We start from the raw sequence: 22,318 nt of genomic DNA, 5'->3' as shown, positions 1-22,318 counted from the left end.
TGGGAGGCATGTACACAGAAGGCATAAAACCAAATCGGATTGGGAGAATTTTTATGGATTATGAGCTTTGGAGTCCATTCGACTCATCTAGTGACATGCCTCCTTACAAGTATATTCTCTCATTTCTCTAAAAGAACACATATAGAACAACAGTGGAGAGAAGTCTCAGATTGTGCTGGAAGCTCATTTCTTAGCGCATCGATCTTGAGTTAGCTCAATGGAAGAACAGATGAAAACCAGTAACCAAGTTCCTGAGAGGTTCCCTCTCTAACAGGACCATCTGTTCTCCCAGGAAGGCTCTGTGATTATAGGCATTCCTCCCCTATAATTATGTAGAGCATCAGAGGTGGGGTCCCTCTTCTGGCACCCTTTCCAGGGTATTCACCAACTCTACTGGGCTCAAGTCCACCTCTCTATGAGATAATGAGATTTCAGGGGATGATGACCACTCTGCTATGTCCATGATTCTAAGTCTCCCCCTAAAGGAGCTTACTTTACATGGTCGTGGTGCTGGGGATTTGCTTTACCCATACTTATTTGAAAGACAAGAATATATGCAAAAGCCAGCTTAAGCACTGTTAGTGAGCAGGGAAGGGTCACTGAATGAGAAATGCAAACCAGGTCATCAGGAAAAGAGCTCCTCCCCATACCCTGCAGGAAAGGGAGCTCATACTAAGACAAGGGGAGGAAGCTGGGGGTGTCAAGGAGTAAAACATTAGAATAAGTCACAAGTCCTCTTACCTCACTGGGTTTTGAATCAGGGCCAAACCTGCTGGAAAGTGTATGAGTCTCAGACTCAGATTTAGATTTTATGATCTCTCTAAACCACTTTTGGACCTGGAACATCAAAGGAAATACCAGGATGATTTTTTGTTAACGTTAGAGAAGAGAAAAGCCAGTGAGTTAGGAAGAGGACAGAGACATTTTGAAAAAACTTCCTACAAAATGTGGTCTATACATAAAACAGACTTATTTAGCCTTAAAAGGAATGCAATTTTGACACATGCTACAACATGGATGAACCCTGAAAACATTACATTGAATGAAATACAGAAGCCAGGCACAGAAGGACAAATATTGTGAGATTCCACCTAGATGAGATCTTTACAGTGGTCAAATTATGATACAGAAAGTAAATAGTGGTTATCAGGGGTTTGGCAGGGGAGAATGGGGTGTCATCATTTAAAGGGTGCAGTGCTTCAGTTTGGGATGATTGAAAAGTGATGGATGGTAGTGATGGTTGCACAACAATATGAATGTATTTAATGCCTCTGACCTATACACTCAAACATGGTTAAAATGGTAAAATTTATGTTACATAAATTTTACTGCATTTTTTCATATTACAGAATACATCACTGTTGTAGTGTAGAAAATTAACAAAATATGCTTATGCAAAGGAAGAAAGCAGAAGTCACACATAATTCCTCAACTGAGTGAAAGGTCAGTGGTGGTGTTTTGGTGGTATCCTTCCGTTTGTCTTGGTTTGGGGTCCCCCAGAAGTAGTATCTGAGACAAAAGCTCAAGTGTAAAAAGTTCATTTGAGGGGTGATCCCAGGAAACACCAGTAGATCAGAGGGGAAGTGAGATAGGGAAGGGAAAGCAGCTAGTAAAGGGTGCATAATCCTTTCCACTCTGGACAACTGGGGTTCAGTCCAACTGAGGGGCTCTGGAGACAGCATAGGGCACACCTCAGAGTCATCCCACCTCAGAGACATGGGAGCTGGGGCATCTGTCTACCAGCTCCCATCAGTCATTGGTCGATGGCTGGTCTCAAGGGCCATTATTCTTTGGAACCATCAGCTTGCTCTGTGCATGGACCAGGCACGTCCTAAGGGTAATAAGAAGCCCACAGGCACAGAGTCACCGGTGTTTGCAATAAGCAACCCTGGGCATGTAGAACAGAATGTCAAAGGGACGGGAGAGGGCCACCAACAGCATCTGCTATGCTAAAGTTTCCAACTCTGGCTCTATTGGCATTTTAGTTGGATCATCCTTTGGAGTGGGTGCTGTCCTATGCACTGGAGGATGGTTAGCAATGTCTCTGGCCTCTACCCACTAGATAGATGCCAGTAGTGCCCCTCCCCCTAGTTGTGACAATCAAAAATGTTTGTCCTCCCAGAGGTGGCAAAATTGCTTGAGAATAATTGGCACTTTTCCATATACCCCCTTACCCACACGTAAATAAATATATAACAATAACGTAAGCAATGAATATTTATATACACTATATAAACAAAATGGAACCCTCCTGGAACAATATTCTGAAACTTGCCTTTTCACTAATATATTTTGAATATCAAATAGTCTTATACATGGACAAAAATTAACATTTGAATGTTCTAAGCCTAGGCTCATCCTTTGCTCTCTGGGGAGTGTCTGTCCTGTTGGCTCAGTCTCTTCCTCTTCCTCCTCCTCCTTCGTTTCCCAGTTTGGTTCTTTGGAAGTGGAGATACAGAGTGAGGAAAAGAGGGAGGGAGGGAGGGAGGGGGTGAGGGAGAGAAGGGAGGAGGAAGAGAGAGAGGAGAGCGAGGATGAGGAAGTGGAGGATGAGGAGGGGGAGGAGGAGAGGAAGAGGAAGAAGAATACCAGGAAAGAAAGAATATCGGTCAGGACATGTTTTGCTGCAGTAACAAACCACCACCAAATCTTAGTGGCTGAACTTAACAAAGGAGTCCCTGGACTGCGTGTCCTCTTCATGGTATTTGAGAAGTACAAACAAAGACCTTGAGTGATTTTGTATTTCTTCTGGTTGCTGGAATATCTTTATTTGGCCACTGTGTTTCATGGCCTGGACCACATGGATCCCAGCTTCATTGGGCTTTCAGTATTTTACATTATATTTCATGGTTGCACAGCATCCTGTTCTAAAGATGCAGAATAACTTAGCTAAATCTATGTAAAGTATGTCAACATAGTTCAGTACTATACAGTAGAGCTGCGTCTTCCTTGGGGTCCAGTTCTAGAGCCAGCATGCAGTCCACATTATCCCCAAGCACCCCTTAGCAAGACATCATCTTAGAGGCTTATCACAACAAGTCCCAAGTGTCATACACACACTGTTTTTTTGTTCAGCTACAGATACATGAATTGACTTGTGTTTAGTAGCCATACTGAATACAAAATATGTATCTTGAAGAACGGGACGCTCACACTATGAGATGCTTCAGGAACTGAGATGAATAGAGGGGAAGAGTACACATAAGTCACTGTGCTCACTCAGGTGCATACATCCACAGAGAAGAGTTGCTTACAGTTTTCTTTGGCTGGATAGGTAAGCTTTAGATGTTCACAATGAGATGGATGGATGGATAGAAGGATAGGTATGTGGGTAGATATGCAATAACACAAATATAGCACGTTACTTACCGAATCTAGGTGATTGGTATGTATGTGTTCACTGCATGATTCTTTAAATTTTTTTGCATGTTTGAAAATGTTCATGATAAAATTGGAAAAGCTATCTTATTATGTAATTTCATTATAGAGCTATTAAAGCATTAGTAGAGAGTCTATACCATCACATGGAAATGTGTTTAAGAATTCATGTTAAGGTGGGGTGCTTTATTGATCTCAGTTACACACTCCCTTATAGTAGTATTACACACTTAGCTTCACAGTGGATGGAGTGTTTTTATCCCATTGACCTTGGGCTTGGACATAGGACCTTCTTTGGCCAATGAGATATTGGTGGAGGTGATGCAAACAGAATCACAAGGCCTGAGATGGCCTTGCTCAGTAGGGCATGCCTTCTTGTGATTTTGCCATTGTTATGAGAAGAACTAATGTTGAGGAGCTGCTCCCCTTTCTTCCAAGCCTCAGGGTCACAAAGAGCAGACATGAACACTATCTGCATCCTGGAGCCCAGCCAAACTGAGCTGAACCCTAATCAACCTATAGACTCAAGAATGAGAAAAGTAAATGTTTGTGTTTAAGCCACTGAGATTTTTGAGATTGTTTGTTACACAGCAACAGATAACCATTGCAAATGGGAAAGCTGAAAAAAAAAAAAACCATGATATTTCCTTGATGTAGCCATTATTTACTTTCTGAAAGCCATTAGAAAATTGATGTATTTTACAATCAATAGCATCTCACAGCAGAGAAAATATAGGTAGTGTTTACACACAGCTCACAAGCTCATATGAAAATTTAGAGCACGTGGATTTAAATGTTCATTAAGCTACTAACCTCCAAATTTTTCTTAACTTTAAAACAATAAAGGGATAGGTCAATGTTTACCTGCTGGCTGAAGAGGCAGTAGACCAGGAAAATAAAGAATCCCTGAAGGCTATTGATGATGGTGAAGAGGTAAGCCATGACACGGGCAGCTGGGCCCACCTGCAAGATGCCCAGAAACCACGTGCAGCCCAAGATGAAGACCTGAGCTATCGCTTTGAGTGTCAGCATCCTGAGGGGAGTAATAATTAATAATGTAAAAAAGCTAATAACAGACATGAACACTTCTATAGCATCATTGTTAATGGCAAGGATTCTGGAGCTAGAATGCCCGGGTTTAAATCCAAGCCAGTGCGAACTAACTGTGTGACCTTGGGCAATTTACCTTTCTGTAACTCAGTTCCCTCATCTTTATAATAGTCTTATTTCATAGGGTTGCTGCAAAGATTAGATGAGACTTCAACATACATAGAGTATTTAGGACAGTATACAGAACAAAATTAGTACCATACATACATAAAGCATTCTAAAAAAAAAGAAAGATAAAGCTTTTTATCTTTCTCTCTCTATATCATGTATAGATGGGGGGGTCATATAATTTGTTATTCAGACAGGGAGGCTTTTAGATAAAAAGGGGTGCCACTAATAATTACAATGCATCAATAAACATAAACTGGGACTGTCCTAAGCAAACTGAGATGTAAGGTCACCCTACTTGTGTATCTATGTGTCCTTAATTTTATTTATTTATTTAAATGGAGGTTCTGGGGATTGAACCCAGGACCTCATGCATGCTTAGCACATGCTCTACCACTGAGCTCTATCCATCCCCCATACATCCTTAATTTTGAAGTATAATACTACATAGGTGAGAAAAGCTAGCTGAGGAAGAATCTGTGTCGTGCGATGCTGTTGTATGTATGCCTGTCTATTCTATAGAAGATGCACAGAAAAAGGCCTGGGAGAATATCACATATGTCATATCACACATATTATACAGTTTGTTATCCGTGGCTTTGCTGGCAATTGAAAGTATCAGGAAAAGCGAGTAGACCACTTTCACTTTTAACTTTGTATATTTTGAAAACTTCAAAAAAAAATTAAAACAAATGTGTTATTTTTGTGATTAAAATGAAAACAACAATAAATCAAATCAAGCTGGATGCTGTAAAATTAAAAAAAAAAATACTCACAGCTCCTGATTTTTTTGAAATAGGATTATACAAAATACACTTTAACTTAAATCCTTCCCAAACCTATTGTCTCTTGGGTTGTGTGGCAAAAACTGCTGGGTTTCCCCCCCCACCCCATTCTCCTCTTCTTTTTTTTTTTTTTTCAGTGTTAGATCTCTTCTCTTTTTGAGATTTATCAAGGACGCATGGCTACCCAGTTAGAGGCTACATTGCTCAGCCTTCCTTGCAGCTAGGTGTCACCATGTGACCAAGGTCCAGCCAATGAGATATGAGCAAGTGTGGAACTTGCAGCTTCCTTGTCAGTGCCTTCTCATGGATGGAATACCGATAAAGACAACTTCCTAGGGGATGGTGGGGCAACAAAATAGAAAGAACTTGGGTCCCTGGATCACGTTGTGGAGCAGAGCTTCCCCCATCAGCCCTGGATTGTTCATCTCTGGATTGTGACATGAGAATGAAATAAAATTCTACTTTACTCTCTTTTTTGGGTCACAGCAGTTTAGCTTGTACTCTGGCTAATACAGAGTCTCATTAATTGTGACAGTGGGAGATGGCAGTGGCCTTGTTAGTCTAGAGTCTGGTTGTGGGGTGTATGTTTGTTTGAATATGTAGGAGGGACCAGGAGGAGATGAGTAGAGGAAAAGGGGGTTAGAAAACAACCTTTACCCCATTTTACCTTATATTCTGGATGGTTGACACTTCACTGTTGAGAGAGGAAAGTTTCCTTTTCAAAATCCATAGAACCAAGAGGAAAAATATGAAATTCATCTGTAGGAATGACACAGACCATGTAGAATACAAATTATAATGTACCATGTCCCCTGTAAATTGCATACAACTCCTACTTCCCTGCACAGGGGTTTGAACTGGTAACAGGTGGAAAAAACAAATCATACAACTGAGAAAATACAAGTTCCTTGTGCTATCTTGCACCCAGCATGTCTGGAGCTACCTCTCAGGTCAGGGACATCAGAGTCACATATTTACTCACGCAAATAATGGCACAGACGGGACCAAGGAAACCCCAGATGAATCCCTGATCCAGGTGGAGCCAGCAGCTGAGAACAATGGGAAAAGGGACACAGAGATCAGAGAAAGCACATGAAATGGACATGAAGTGACACCTTTCCCTAACAGAGAACTTTTTCAATGTCTCCTGAAATGTCAGCTGGTGACAATGAAGGCTTTGATTGCTCACTACTGTGTGTTAATGCTACATTAAACATCTTACAAGCACAGTCCTGGTGAATTTTCACACCAGTATTGTGAGGGTGGAACCATCCTAATTTCACTAGTGAAGGGACTGAGACTTGGGGTCTCATGTTACCAAACTATGGGAGAGATAAAGCTGGGACCTAACTGCAAAATTCCCTCCTTCCAGAACTTTCCACATCATCTTTCCCTGCTTCACTGGGAGAGAGGTGAAAGCCCTCACACGCAAGGGGAAAGCAGAGTGCATTTGATGTGGGTGTCCCAGTCGACACCATGAACACTTCCCTCCGATCTGTCCACTGCACAGGGTGAGAGTCAAGCTCACCGATCAGGTGTTCCATATAGATGAGGCCTGGATGCTGCAGAAATGGCCACAATCACAGCCGGGACTCCGTAGCCCACAGGGAACATCAACCACTTCATGAACCTGTTCGCACCGGAGTAGTTGACCACCGTCAGGTTGCGTGCAGTGAGGAAGAGGTGCAGGCCCTCCAGCAGCATCCAGGTGAAGGCGGCCAGGTAGAGGTAGTGTAAGGCACCGGCTACGATGGCGCACAGCACCTGGGGAAGGAGGGAGGTGTCACCAGGCGGGGCTGTCAGGGTGGGGCATGGCCTGAAGACCTCTCTTTTACCCTGTCCTTGAGTTCAGAGCACCTGAAGTTAGACCAAGGTCACTGAAAATACAGGTGGTTGATAATCAATGCCAGCACCAGGGCACCACTCCTCCAACCTCCCTCTGGGACCCAAGGCCATCTTATTAAGGTGTCTGATGGCTCCATGAACTCAGCATCCCATGGGGCAGGGCAAGGAGTCTTCTGGGACTCCGTCAGTACCTTGGGCTCGGTTCGGTCGATGGCTGTGAGGAAGAGCAGGTAGGCCAGGAAGAGGCAGATCGAGAGCTGCAGGTGGAGCGAGGTGCTGGTGTTCCGGATGGCTTTGCACAGCAGGAAGGTGAGGGCCGCCAGGAGGAGGCACAGCAGAGAGAGGCTCAGCCCCACGTAGGTGATCACAGCCAGTGCAGGATCCTCCTCCTGGGACCCAGCAAAGAGGAGACCACAGTCACACTTCCCTGCTCTGGGATTGTACTCCACCCCCTCTTGTGATGCAGCATCCCAAACATAGCCATGAAACTGGATGATAGAGAGTGTGGGAAATGTCTGCTGGACTAAGTCTTTCCCCCCCGCTTTATTGAGGTATACCTAATACGCAGAATATTGCACATACTGAATGTACACAAGTTGATGAGTTTGAACGTACCCATGATATCACCCCCGTAATTAAAGTAATAAATGTAGGGGAAGGGAAATAGCACAGTGTTAGATCGTATGCTTAGCATGCACAAAGTCCTGGGTTCGATCCCCAGTACCTCCATTAAAAAAAAAAAGACACAATAAACATCAGTTTTCTTTCTTAAAAAAAAAAAAAAGATAATAAACATATCCATCACCTCCCAAAGACTTCTTGTATTCTCTTGCTTTATTTTTTTGGAGGTAGAGTAAGAACAGTTAATATGAGATCTACACCCCCAACATGTTTTTTAAGTGCACAGCACCATCTTGTTAACTATAGGCTCTATGTACTGCAGATTCAAGTTGAAACGAATGGACATGCCAGACCAAGCCTTGCACCCAAAGAGATGTGGGGAGACCCGTGTAGCAGAGGCTATCATCCTCCTCACACTCACTAGTCCATGGACATTTACCCCAGAAGCCGTTCACAACCGCCTTCTCCCCCAGAGGTAGCCCTGATCCTTTTATGACAAGCAATTCTTGCTTTTTCTTATAGTTTTACCACCATGTTGTATTCTCATGCAACCCCTGAAAATATAGTTTAGTTGCACCTGTTTTTAAACTTTATATAGATGGAAAAGTACTCTTTTCCACATAGTCATTCAGAAACCTATTAACAGAGGCTCTGATATCTTGTAGTTAAACCATCTCAGACTTGCTGCTTCCTCATCGCCCTAGAGGATCCCTCATAGGATTTTCTATGCTTCATCCCAGAAAAGTAGCATTGCTTTTAATAGCTGCCCACAGGAGACAACCTAGATACCCATTAACTGTAGCATGGATAGGCACATTGTACGACAGTCACACAAGGAAATATTATATAGCAATGAAAATGGATGAACCAAGGCTATGCTCAACTCATAGATGAATTTTCTAAATGTAATGATGAATGAAAGAAGCGTTTTATGTTTAAAACTCATTTTAGCTTCCCCACTTCCCTGTGTAATGGGAGAGGTCAGAGATTTCCACCATGTGTTCTGGGGGTACCTCCTCCATCTCTGCAGGGAGGAGTGGGATGCAGGACTTTCTGTGTGCTGTCACTCAGCCTAAGTCATCAGTAAGTCCTCTGACCCCACCTCTAGGATGTGTGTCCGGTCAGACCTTCTCCCACCACCTCTGCTGCCGCCACCCAAATCCTAGCCACCATCGTCTCTCTACCAGTCCACTCCTGCTGCACCATCATCTATTCTTGACCCAGGAGCCAGAGGTACCTTCTAGTAACATAATTATGCAGCATCTCTGAAGGAAATACTCTATTGCTTTCCCATTGCAAATCGAATGAAATCTAAATTCTTGACCGTGGTTTGTCAGACCGTTGCAGGTCTGGCATTTTCCCTGCTCCTGACTCTACAACCTGACTTCTAACGCTTCCCTCCCATTCCCTCTGCTCCAACTGCACTTCGTTGTGGAACACACCAAGTTTGTCCTCTCTCACGACCTTTACACATACATGTATCTCTTTTTAGGATGCTCTTCCCGGAGAACTTTCTTCACTGAGGTAAAAAACCAAATAATATAAAATTAGTCATTTTACAATGTGCAATTCAGTGGCATTTAGTACATTCATAGTCTTGTGTAACCATCACTTCCATCTATTTCCAAAACATTTTCATCTCTCCAAAATAAAGCCCCATGCCCATTAAGAAGTTACCCCCTATTCTGTTTCCCCCAGCCCCTAGAAACCACCAACTTGCTTTCTATTTCTATGCATTTGCCTATTCTGGACATTTCATGTAAGTGAAATCCTACAACATATGGTCCTTTTTGTCAGGTTTCCTTCACTCTGCTTTGTGTGTGTGTGTGTGTGTGTGTGTGTGTGTGTTAGGAAATTAGGTTTATTTATTTAATTAATTAAAAAAATTTTTAATGGAGGTCCTGGGGATTGAACCCAGGACCTTGTGCATGCTAAGCATGTGCTCTACTGAATTATGTCCTACCCTCTAGCATATGTTTTTGAGGTCCATTCCACATTGTAACACTACTGACTTAATAGTCAGATTTCAGCTCGAATATTTAATTCTCCTCCAGCCACTCTGTCTAAAGTAGCACACAGACACTCCAGATGCTCAATCTTTTAAACTTTTCTTTAGAGCACTTATCACCATGGAGCAGGGCCTCAAAAAGGATTAGCTGGAGGAATTAAAGATTTACATCATACCTGGCTGTCAAAGGCCATGAGGACAGCGAAACTGGACAGGTGGGTGGAGTTGCACGTGGTGTGAGTCTTGTTCGCTTGTATCAGGACACAGCCATCCCTGGACCAGTGGCCGCCCTCCTTTGTGCCTTTCCAGTAGACGCAGAAGGTCCTTTTGACATGGGGCTTCAACTGAAAATAGAATGGACTCATCATGTTCTTTCTTGGGAGGGACAACTCTCAGAGAGTCAGTCTATGCTGGTGGGGTGCAAATTAGGTGACATTTGGGTTAGGAGAGATCAGGTGATTTCTATTTCAAGTGAAGAGGATGATCACCAGGACACCTGCCCCCAAAGTCCCAGCTCTATTGGAATGCCACATAACAGGAAACAAGACCACCTCTCTCTCTCTGGCAGCCGGAATTTTACAAGACGTGATTGGTTTCAAGACTTGGTCTGCCACCATGGGAGTCAAAACAAACAAACAAAAAGGGTGTAAGGCTCATCCAAAGTTTTCTCCCCAATACTTTCTAAGTCAGATTTCTCTGGTCCCTTCACAGCCATTCTGCTCTTGACCTCTTACAACAGAATAATTGCTCATGAGATAACAGGGGTAGTGTAGGAAGACTCAACACCAGGAGAGAGAGAATAAAGTTAACCTCCAACCTCTTCTTTTTGTCCCAAGAGCATCACTTCAGGAGGCCAAGTTGATGAGTCAGATGCTCTCCAGATGTCTGCGGGCTTTATCTCCTTTGATAATCCCTAGACCATCCTCAGATTTCTTTCCCCACTCCCACTGCCCCATACCATACATCAAAAATTCCAGTCCTAGATTTTACACATCAAATAGAGAAAACCTACCTCTCCTCACCTTCCCCTACTTAATTCTTATTTTATTAAAAATTAAAAAAAATGATTTTATTTTTTCCCCAGCATTATTGAGATTTAACTGACATACAACGTTGTGTAAGTTTAAGGTATACAATGTAATGACTTGATACATGTATATATTGCACAATGATGATCACAACAAAGTTAGTTAACATCCATCACCTCACATAATTACGATTTTTATTTTGTGCTGAGAACTTTTAAAAGCTACTCTCTTAGCAACTTTCAAATATACAATACAGTAATGTTAGCAAGGGTTAACTAGAGCCATCACTGTCTCCAGTACTTCCCCAGAGCTTACTCATCTTACAACTGGGAGTTTGTAACTTTTGATCATAATTATCTCTCCCACCTCCTGTCCCTGGCAACCACCAATCTGTTCTTTGTTTCTATGAGTTTAGTTTTTTTAAGATTTCATGTATATATGAGATCATACAGTATTTGTCTTTCTATGTCTGACTTATTTCATTTGGCCATAATCCCCTCAAGGTTCATCCATGTTGTCAGAATGGCAGGTTTTCCTTCAGCTCTTACTTTCTAAACAGAGCGGGTTATGTCTAACAATTAACCCTCCTGCCTCTTCAGAGTTTGGGCAGAGGTTGTGATATTTGTACTAAAGTTTTGCACTATGTTACCACTGGGCAAAATTGGGCAGAGTACACATGATTTCTCTTATTATATCTTACAACTGCATGAGAATCTACAATTATGTCAAAATAAAATTTTAATAAAAAAAAGAGTTTGGGCAGAGAACGGGAAAAAGCAGTGGATTAAATAAAAAGTTTTTCTTCTGACTGAGTTATACAGTCTTAATAATTAATTCTAGGCTTCTGTGTGAGAATGAATATTATGTCTCAGTTCAACTTTCACAGACGTAGGAGGTACCTGTAACTAAAATAATTCCATGCACTGGAATGACGCTGCCCGAGAGAAATATGTGAGCCACTTATGTAACCTGAAGTTTTCTGCTATCACGTTAAGAAAGGAAAAGAAACAGGGCAAATTAATTTTATGAGTATATTTTATTTAACTCACTATACTCAAAATTATCTTTTAATATGTCAATATAAGAAAATACATGTAATCAATATAAAATTATTGAGGTGTTTAACACATTGTTTTTCTTACTAAGTCTTCAAAGTCTGGAAATATTCAGTCTAACTCCAGAAATATGGAGTCTTCAAAATTTCAATTCGGACTCGCCACATTTCACATGCTTAATAATTACAGTTGGCTTCTGGCTATGATGTTGGTTGGAAAGTGCAGGTCCAGAACCACTAACTGGAGAGTACAAGCAAATTGTTTGGACTAACATCCATGAATCCTAAGCAAGTTCAAATTGCAGCTCTCACCTACCTTCACGTGCTGAAAACTCAGAATCACAGTCTGGGAGAGAGATACGTTCCTTTTAGGCCCAACAGCTGCGCTCACTACTTGGGAGTTCAGATAAACTGGATCTTTCTCATCCGTCTCTTCAAAAAAAGTTGCATTTATGATGTTCCCAAGGGAAGAGTATGAAATGAAGGCAACTGCACTAGGACCTGAGAAAAGAGAACAACGGAGTCTTTAAAAGTGCTACCATTCCTTCTGTCCTCTTTCCTGCCCCGCACCTTCCAGGCTCCTATGATCGCCACTTCCTGTGCTCAGGTGTCCCTAAGACGTTCACTTTCTCATGCTTCTTCCTACCCAAATATAGCTCTTCCTCAAAGACCCAGCTCCAGCCCAGCCTCTGGCTTGGGACGTCTTCCCCAGAGCCTTAGGCAGCTTGAGATGCTCCTTTCTCTGAATTCATATTTCAAGGGCAGCCCCTGCCTTGCCAATGAAAATTCAATTTTCTGCTAATGATTTCCTGTGAAGTGAATTCTATTTTTCCAATAAACGGCTTGAGTGACTATACAGGATGCTTCATCTGGAAACCACAGGGCTCCCCAGCACACTGCCAAGCATGTGGGAAATGGTGAATTCTTTAAAAACATCTATATTTCCTAAAAAAGTTTAACTCATATTTCAAACACTCAGAAAACTATTGAAAAAGACATAACAGACATTTGCAAGTTAACATTTTAATATATGTTATAGTTACAGAGTTTTATGTTTAACATATATTATATTTTTGCCATATTGGCTTCAGAATTATTTTTTAAAGATATAAATTGTTTTTAAAAGTTTATTCTGTAATAGCACAAGGAACTATGTTCAATATCTTGTAATAACCTTTAATAAAAAATATGAAGATGAATATATGCATGTAGATGCATGACTGGGACCTTGTGCTGTACACCAGAAATTGACACATTATAATTGACTGTACTTCAATAAAAAATTAAAAAAAAAAAAGAAATAAGGTGTTTTAGATATGAATAAAGTTCCCACTACAATTTCATTCTCTTTCTTTCTTCTCTAGAAATAATCATGGACGTGGTGTGGAAGTATAGCCTTTCCTTGAATACTTTTGTAATTTTATTACATATATGTTTCCATTATAATATACAGTATTGTTTCCTCTGTTTAAAAATTCACGTAAACAGTATCCCATGTTAGGTACCCTTTTGCAACTCTCTCTTGCCACGCCAGTTAATATTTTCGTGACTTAGTCATAGCAATACATGTATATTTTGTTTATTGATTTCAGTTACTGTAGAATATCACATACTGCTATGCCACAACTTACTTGTTTGTAAAGATAAATGATGTAATTTTGATAAGAAAAAGAGAAAAAAGAAAATAAAATCTATATAAAATTGTACCATTGAGAGATAGCCACTGTTGGCGTTGTGGATTTTTTTTCTAAGTATATGTATGTGTATCAAATATGTCCAAGATGTGTTAAAGGGAAAAATATATACTAGTTTCCCTTCAAATGCAGAGCTGAGTATTGGGGATTATCTGATTCTATAGGACTGTTGCACCTTTTATTGACTTTCGTATTGCCAGGCAATTTCACAACTCTGTAGGCAAATTGATAGTAGTGGAAATGGTTCTTTCCCTAGACACAAAAGCCTTTTTCTAGTAGATATGTAGTTGTTTTGTGTTATAGACAGACACTGCATTGTATTGCCCTATAGGATGTTAACCACTTTTTGCATCTGTTACTATTATTTAAAAAAAATTCTTTGGGGGGAGGTAATTAGGCTTATTTATTTATTTATTAACGGAGGTACTGGGGATTGAACCCAGGACCTTGCACAAGAGCTATACCCTCCCCACCGTTAGCATATTGATTTCAGCATTTGTGACTATTCCACATGTGAGTATTTGTGTGCATGTATATCTGCTCTTTGAATTGCCTTTGAGCTTGTCTTAACATTTTATTGGTTCCCTGATTAATTAATGAGTTGAATATGATCTTTGATATGCATTCATTTATATTTGCCTGAGAGTCATTATTTACCCGTTTGAAAATGGCATATATGTGTATAGACATACACACACACATGTGTACACACCCATATATGTGGGTCAAAATAAATAAAGGCTTTCACAGTGTCTCCCCTCTTCTCACATTCTGAGGCAAACTTTGTGTTTGTGGCCCTGAACCTCTTTTTGTATTGAATTGGCTAAAACTTGGTAAACAAGAGGAGATGTTAAAACAAAGAGAGGCTAAGCTGATTTACATAAGAAAGGACATGGATCTACCCTTAGGAGAAAAATTGGGAGGAGGGGCAAAGAAGAGGCAGATGGAATTTCGAGGGAGGTAGAAGGGAGAGAGATTGGGTCAGCCAAAAAAGGAAAAATGAGGAACAGTTGGCCCTCTGTATCTGTATCTGCATCTGCAGGTTCTGTATTCACAGATTCAACCATCCTTGGATTGAAAATATTTTTTAAAAAATTCCAGAAAGTCCCAGAAAGCAAAACTTGATTTTGCCTTGTACCCACTATTTACATAGTATTTGCATTGTTTTAGGTATTATAAGTAATCTAGAGATGATTTAAAGTAATGGGAGGATGTGTGTAAGTTGTATGGAAATACTGTACACTATTTTATATAAGGAACTTGAACATTTGTGGATTTTGGTGTCCTGGGGGTCCAGTCCTCTTGCATACTGAGGGACGACTGTAAAAGGAAATTGGGTAAGTCTTGCGTTTCCACTTCCTCTGTTGCCTCTTGAGGAGACTTCAGTAATGACTAACTTGTTTTTCAAGACTTCTAGAATTGGTTTGTGTTTCTTTTGGATGAAACATAATGTTGAGACTGGACCCAAAGAAATCCACTTACAGCTGGGTTACACGAATTTCTACCTTTATTCTATTTGTGTCTAATTGTTTCCTCTCTCTCTATATATATATAATAAGCCAGATCTAGATCTAGATAACATATATAGAAATCTTTATCCATCCGTCTATCTATCCACCTATCTAGGATCTATCTATCCATTTAGTCAAAAAAAAATTTTTTTGGTGGAATGCCTACCATATTCCAGACATTATTCTGGGGACAGTGAGGGGCAAAATAAACTGAGCTTCTCCTCTTATGGGTCTTACTTTTTGCTGCAGGATACAGACAAACATAGACAAATAAAGGGATATATATCAGAAACTACTCAATTCTATGGAGAAAGTTAAGCATAGTAAGGGGGCAGTGAGAGATGGGAGGGTCCCATTTTAGACAGTTTCCAGACAGCAGAGTGAAGAGAGGGAGCACTTCCAAGAGCAGAGTGCTCTAGGAGGGGGAAACAGCAGGGGCAAATGCCGGAGACGTGAACATGCCCAGCTTGCTCACAGAGCAGCAAGGAGGCCGGTGCAGCTGAAGCAGAGTCAGGGGGACAGTGGGAGGGGGTGAGGGCAGGGCCGTGATGGGGGCAGATCCTGTGTGGCCTTAGGGACCTTGGAGAGGGTTTTGCTTTTATTTTAAGCCAGTGGAAAGCTATTGGAGGGTTTTAAGAAAAAAATGCCATAATTTAACATACTTTAATAGGCTAAAAAATATGTATATATTTATAATTTTTAAATATATTAGAATATGCACATAACATAGACCAGTAGTGTTAGGGGCTGACATATGGCTATTTGCAGGAGAAATGCCAAATGATTTTAACCCAAGTGTATTTTTCTTGTTTTATGGATTAGAAAGTAATGGATTTTAATATTCTCCTAAATGAGAAGTTAAGGGTAATACTTAGCATAATTTGTGTTGACTTTGTATGTATTCTCTAGTGGGGTAAAAAAAAATTCATACAGTTTTACAGCTTTTTGGCAACATGCAGCCAAATGTCATGATGTGTGCTTGGTAAAAAATTGTTGATTTTTCAGCTAGGTACTTTTACAATGTTCTCACTGTGCTGAATGTGAAATAATGGCATTAACCGTGTTCAACTTTTAAAATATATTTATATATATGTATGTGTATATATAAATATTTACAATGAACATTAAAAGTATTATGGGCTGAAGTATGTGTTCCCTCCCCAAATCCATATGATAAAGTCCTAATAGGACTTCAGAATCTGACTGTATTGGAAGACAGGGCTGTCAAAGAGGTGACTGAGTTAAATGAGACTGTTAGGACGGGCTCTAATCCAATCTGCCTGGTGTCCTCATAAGAAGAAATCTGGATACACAAAGAGAGACCAGGGATGCATGCAGACAGAAAAGACCATGTGAGGACACGGTGAGAAGGTGGCTGTCTTGAAGCCAAGGAGAGAGGCCTCTGAAGAAACCAACCCTGCCAACACCTTGATCTTGGACTTTCAGCCTCAGAACCGAGGAAGTGAATTTCTCTTGTTTAAGCAAACCAGTCTGGTGTTTTGTCGTGGCAGCCCTAGCATACAACGTATATACACATACATACACACACACCTGTAATGTGTATACATATGGATACATGTATCTGTGATAACATGGTAATGAACATACTCTCATGTCAGTAAATATTTGTTATTGCAGCTACTGAGAAGTCCACAGGACAGAGCGGTCATATACAGCAAGGACTTAAGGATCTAGGGACAAGAACCAGGTTTCTGGATTCAAATCCCAGCCTTGCCACTTACTAGCTGTGTGCCTCATCCTACTGGAATAAATCCTTCAACAGGTTTTTCTAACAAGTCTTCTCTGGCCTGGCTCCAGGGAGAAGTAGGTAATTCACTTCTGTTTCTCTGAGTTAACAGCAGTTTCCGTTGTCAGAACGAAACAGTGGTAGGTGGTTGGAAGACTCCGCAGGTGATAGATCCACCTGATCTTACACTTGGAAACTGCTTGTTTTTGAGCTGCAATATGTCGGTGTAAGAGTAAAATCATAAGCAGAAAAGGGAAGAGTGGCTGTCGAGGTTTCCAAGGTCTGTCTCTGTGACCTGGGTTTGTCCTCTGAGATGGTTTACAGGGAGAGGAGTCACGTGATTGCACATCTTGGGTTACCTACGATTGTACATCCCAGTTCACACCTGGTGTCCTGGTGTAATTTTATAGCACCCCCTTCTAATATTAAAATTGTCCACCATTTGGAGATAAATTATAAGGTAACTTTAGACCAGAGGTCTCAACTGGGCGCTATTCTGCCACCCTCTACCTCAGCCGATATTGGGCAATGTCTGGAGGAATTTTGGGTTGTCACAACTGGGGAGCTGCTACTGGCATCTAGTGGATAAAGGCCAAGGACACTGCTTAACATCCTATAGGACACAGTATGGCCCCTACAGCAAAGAATGATCCAGCCCATGGCAGAATCTGAAGGACAGAAAAATGTCCCTTTATGTCATGCACCCATCAATGGGTTCTCCTCTCTCATTAGGAGTGTTCAGGTCTCCACCTAAATGTGGATTTAATTCAATGAACATTTGTTACTGTTCTCCAATACTGTGCCAGTAATGGTGACTACAGAGAGAAAGAATTCATTGTTTTCACCCTTAAGGGATCCCAGTATGGTGAGGGAGACAGGGATATGTCAACCGACAGATATGACCCAACATGTTAGATGCCAGCATAAGGTGGGTTCAAGATGCTGGGGAGAACAGAGGAAGGAAGGTGCTGTGATGGAAATGGGTAGTCCTGGGAGGCTTCAAGGAGGAGGTGAAAGTTGAGCTATGTTGGCAGAAGAGTCAAAGTCTACCCAGTGAGTGGTGGTTGGCATTCCTGGCAGAGGAACAGCCAATGCAAATGCTCCAAGGTGAGACCGCAGGGCCCATGAGGGGAAAATAAGTAGTCTTCTGCTGGGCATGTCTATGCCAGGTGCTCCCCAAGGTACGTGGCACTCGCGTTGTGATGTTTATAATTCACATAAACAATTCAGCATAGACAGTTGTTACGGGCTGAGTTGTGTCCTCCCTGGATTCATACGTTGATGTCCTAACCCCCTAGTGCCTGAGAATGTGACCAAGGAGCAAACTGAGTTGCAGATATGTTTGGTTTGGCCTGAACTGTGATGCCTTGCATGCTCTCTCTACAAACTGTGAGGAACTGAGGAACCTGGTGACAATGCAAGCGTGAAATTATGTGCTTGGATTTTGGCTTCCACCCTCCACCTGGCCCATTCTCAGATGAGGAAGATTCAAGTTCCTATCTTCCTGGGGGAGGAGAGGAAGTGGTAGAAACTAATGCCTCGTGGGACTTTCTCAGTTCAGCATGTGGGTAGTTGTGTATGTTTCATTGTTTTTACTCTGGGACCTTCTGTGACAGTACAGACCAGATGTGCCCGATGTTCATGTGACTGGATTTTAAGATCCAGTTTGTTGTGCTATAGCAGTTACAACTACATCGTGCTTAGAGTAAAAGTGTGCTTGCCAAATTAAAAAATTGGAGGTATTCGTGCAAACAACCCAATTTTTGGTTTCTCTTGAAAAATCAGAAAGTCTGGTAATACTGGGACAGTTCATGGCAACAATTCATTCCTTTTTACACAGGCTGTAGCGGGTGCTTTAGGGACACTGACTTTATTCCCTGGTGCACTCATGGTTTCTTTCTATGCTGTTGGATGCTACCACTAGCAGCTGCAACTCTTGGAGAGTTTTCCCCCGAATGAATGTGTCTGATCTGTACTCAGGGTAGGCTGGAAGAGCCTGGAAGTTTACTCCCCTACCCCATCCCAGATGGGCTCTCAACCAGTGATGGATTAGAGCAGATGGATAAACAGTCCAGCTCCCTCTCCTTGAATGGGATAACTTGGTGGGATTGAACTCCAGTCACCACCAGCAGTAATTTGCTCATTAACATAATAATATCTATATGGGCTGCCTCCTCTTCCTTGTCCCACTCCTGTCTCCCCTACCATGGTTAATTTTATGTGTCAACATAGATACATCTTAGTACCTAGATTAACATTAGCTGACATTAACATTTAAATCAGCAGACTTTGAATAAAGCAGATTGCTCTCCAGAGTGTGGGTGGGCCTCATCCAATCAGTGGAAGGTGTTAAGAAAAAGACTGACTTCCCCCAAGGAAGAGACTGCCTTTGGACTCGAGCTGCAACAACTCTTCCCTGGGTCTTCTGCCTGCTGGCTAGATTTTAGATTTGCTACCTTCCACAATCACATAAGTTAATTCTTTAAAATCTCTCTCTGTCCCTGTCTGTCTCTGTCTCTCTCTACGCACACACCATATTGGTTCTGTTTCTCTGGAGAACTCTGACTAATATACTGACTGATGCTTTCTGGAATCATCTCCTGAATAAAATCATTACACTTGAACTCCTTACACTTGTCCCAGGGACTGTTTCCTAATGAACCCAAGTTGAGACCTGGACAGAACAGCCTCTAAATTGCAAAGAAGTCTCTTTCATGCTGAAGAATAGAAAGCCTCCACTTTCGGAAGATGCACTTTTTTTTCCCCCCAAAAAGGAAAAGACTCAAATGACACAGTCTTAGGGTAACAGACCCATCAGGGAAGAGCCATTGGGAAATGCTACCTTACTACTCACACAGGGATATTGCTCTGTATGTCTTAGGGATTCTGAATGCAGCCACCACATTTACCTTGTGTGTTTCCCTGGGTGATGTCATTGCAGTGAATACTCAATGAGTTCATTTGGGCCATCAAGTTGAAGATGATTCCCTTGGAGCAACTGTCTGTGACAACTCGAGTTTCAACAGCTGGTAAGAAAAACAACAGGCAAGCTTACCATTATAATAAGCTTTAAAAATGTACACAGCTACACAAACAGCTCACATTTATTGAACGTCTAGAATGTACCAGGCACTGGGCTAAGAGCCTTATACACTGTCATCTTATAACCCCATGAGGGACCATTATCCAGGTGAGGAAACTGAAGTTCAGAATATAAGTAAGTCTCCAACTCCTGAAACCAAGTTCTTAAATAACATTCTCTAGCACACCATCTTTGAAGCAACAATTCTATTTCCAGGAATTTCTTCTTGGAGGACAATCATGGATAAGAGGGCAGATTTAGCTATAAGTTCACAGCAGCAAAGGCAATAATGGTAAAAAATGGGAAATGACCTAAATGTTTAATGAGAAGGAATTGATAATTTATGGCTTATCTCTATAACGGGGAACCATGCTTCCAATAAAAATGATGTCACAGAAAAACAAGAAATAAGCTCAGGAAAATATTTATCTTAAAAATCAGACAGTATGAGACTGGTCATGAGCTGGAAATTATTGAAGCTGGGTGACAGATGCAGTAGGTTTATTATGTCTCCTTTTGCATATGTTAAAAAGTTAAAAAAAAGAGCACATTACAAAATAGCACTTAAAGAATGATATTATTATAAAGTAGATAGGAATATGAGAAAAGGATACTATTTAAATAAAAACTTTTAACAATAAAGAGTGAAAAGTAGAAGAATTAAAATTATAGCAATTACCAGCCCTAGTTTGAAGTGCACTATATGCAGCATTATTATCTCATTTTACAGATGGGAAGACTAAAGCCCACTGAGGTGAGGATACTGACCATCAACTAAACAATTAGGACCTAGCCAAATCAGGAAAGATGAGAGTTCCTTGTAATCCGGTTTAATTTTGAGTGAAAGTGTCCAGATTGTGGTTTCCTAAGAAGGTTATTAAAAATTAAAAAAACAATTTTTATAAAATGTAAAGTATTTTATCATGCAAGTTGGTAAAACAAAAGGGTTGGCTAGGCATACACAAATACATTGACATCTCTGAGCTGAATCAAAGGCACAGCATTTCTGGAGGCCACTGCAGTGATATACATCAAAAGTCTGTAAAATGTTTTTTCCTCTTTGACCTCAATGATTCCTCTTTTATGAATTTATCCTAAGAAAATATCAAACAAATACACACAGATAAATTTTCTATGGTCTTTGTCACAGGATTCTTTGGTAACAACTCATATTTCCCAGAATAGGGAAATAAATAAATTATAGTATAAGTTAAGATATAGTATAAATAAATTATATATACTATGCAACTCTATAAACCATTGAAGACAATAACATAGGCAATGATGATGTATATGAGTTACGTGGAAAGATGTTAGTAATGAATGAAAAGCAGGTCCTGCAACTGAAAGTAAAACGTACCATATACAACAAATATGTGACTCTTCACCAAACATGTCTCTGCGTGGGCATTGGATTGGAGCACTGGGTTGTGGGCAGATTTGGCTGGTCTAAATTAAGTTTTATGTATGTGTTTTCTTCTAATTTTTTAAAAAATTTAATACATGTTTTTAATATTTTTGTTTTGTTTTGAGGGGGAGGCAAGTAGGTTTATTTATGTTTATTTTTTAATGGTGGTACTGGAGATTGAGCTCAGGACCTTGTGCATGTTCTGCACGTGCTCTACCACTGAGCGATACCCTCCCCTAGTATTTGGTTTTATTAATGCACTTTCTTTTTCTTTATTTTATTTCATCTTTTTGGAGGGGGTAGATAATTAGGTTTATTTATTTTTAATGGAGGTACTGGGGATTGAACCCAGGATCTCATGCATGCTAAGCACACGCTCTACCACTGAACTAAACCCTCCCCCCTGTTTTTATTTTTAAAAACAAAAATTGTATGTATTTCAGGTGTATGATACGAAGACTTGATACATATAGACATAGTGAAATGATTACCACAGTCGAGCTAATTAACATATCTCATCACATGGATAGAAAATGAATATGTATGCCAAGTATAATAAAGACACTTTTATTTTAAAAATATATACTAAGATGTTCTTTCTTGGGTGGCTTACGTAGCATCACTGTGACATATACTGTCAGGTTATATAGGCACTGAAGTAAAAAAAGACACTACCTTTAAGTCAGAATCCCAGACTCAGGATTGGAAACCACTGGTGATTAAAAAACCACCCAGTTCTGTGGAGGTGTAATTGACATACAACGAACTGCACATATTAAAGCGTACACTTTGATGAGTGTTGTGGGGTGCACACATCTGTAAAACCGCACAGTCAAGGTGGGGAACACTTCCATCACCCCCAACAATTTCTCCAGATTTCCTCATGCCCCTTTTCCATCCCTTCCGCCCGCCCCTCCCTGTTACTATAGATGAGCTTGC

At 40.8% G+C, this 22,318-nt stretch overlaps 1 protein-coding gene across 3 annotated transcripts in view; it reads right to left on the bottom strand.

Annotated features, from left to right (window-relative positions):
• Positions 1-22,318, bottom strand: part of ADGRE3 (adhesion G protein-coupled receptor E3) — a 42,024-nt gene that overhangs the window by 4,720 nt on the left and 14,986 nt on the right. For all 3 annotated transcript variants that reach the window (XM_045516089.2, XM_074350579.1, XM_074350580.1), the window contains 9 exons: positions 19,799-19,915; positions 12,254-12,438; positions 10,032-10,199; positions 7,418-7,615; positions 6,910-7,145; positions 6,364-6,430; positions 6,049-6,140; positions 4,243-4,411; positions 742-837 (listed from right to left, as the gene is read on the bottom strand). In XM_045516089.2, coding sequence (XP_045372045.2) covers positions 742-837; positions 4,243-4,411; positions 6,049-6,140; positions 6,364-6,430; positions 6,910-7,145; positions 7,418-7,615; positions 10,032-10,199; positions 12,254-12,438; positions 19,799-19,915 — 1,328 coding nt within the window. The remainder of the gene's footprint in view (positions 1-741; positions 838-4,242; positions 4,412-6,048; positions 6,141-6,363; positions 6,431-6,909; positions 7,146-7,417; positions 7,616-10,031; positions 10,200-12,253; positions 12,439-19,798; positions 19,916-22,318) is intronic.

The sequence above is a fragment of the Camelus bactrianus genome, chromosome 22 (assembly GCF_048773025.1).
Source record: "Camelus bactrianus isolate YW-2024 breed Bactrian camel chromosome 22, ASM4877302v1, whole genome shotgun sequence".
Classification (NCBI taxonomy): domain Eukaryota; kingdom Metazoa; phylum Chordata; class Mammalia; order Artiodactyla; family Camelidae; genus Camelus; species Camelus bactrianus.
Note: the sequence above shows the minus strand (reverse complement) of the source record. Positions and strands in the feature narration are given on the sequence as shown.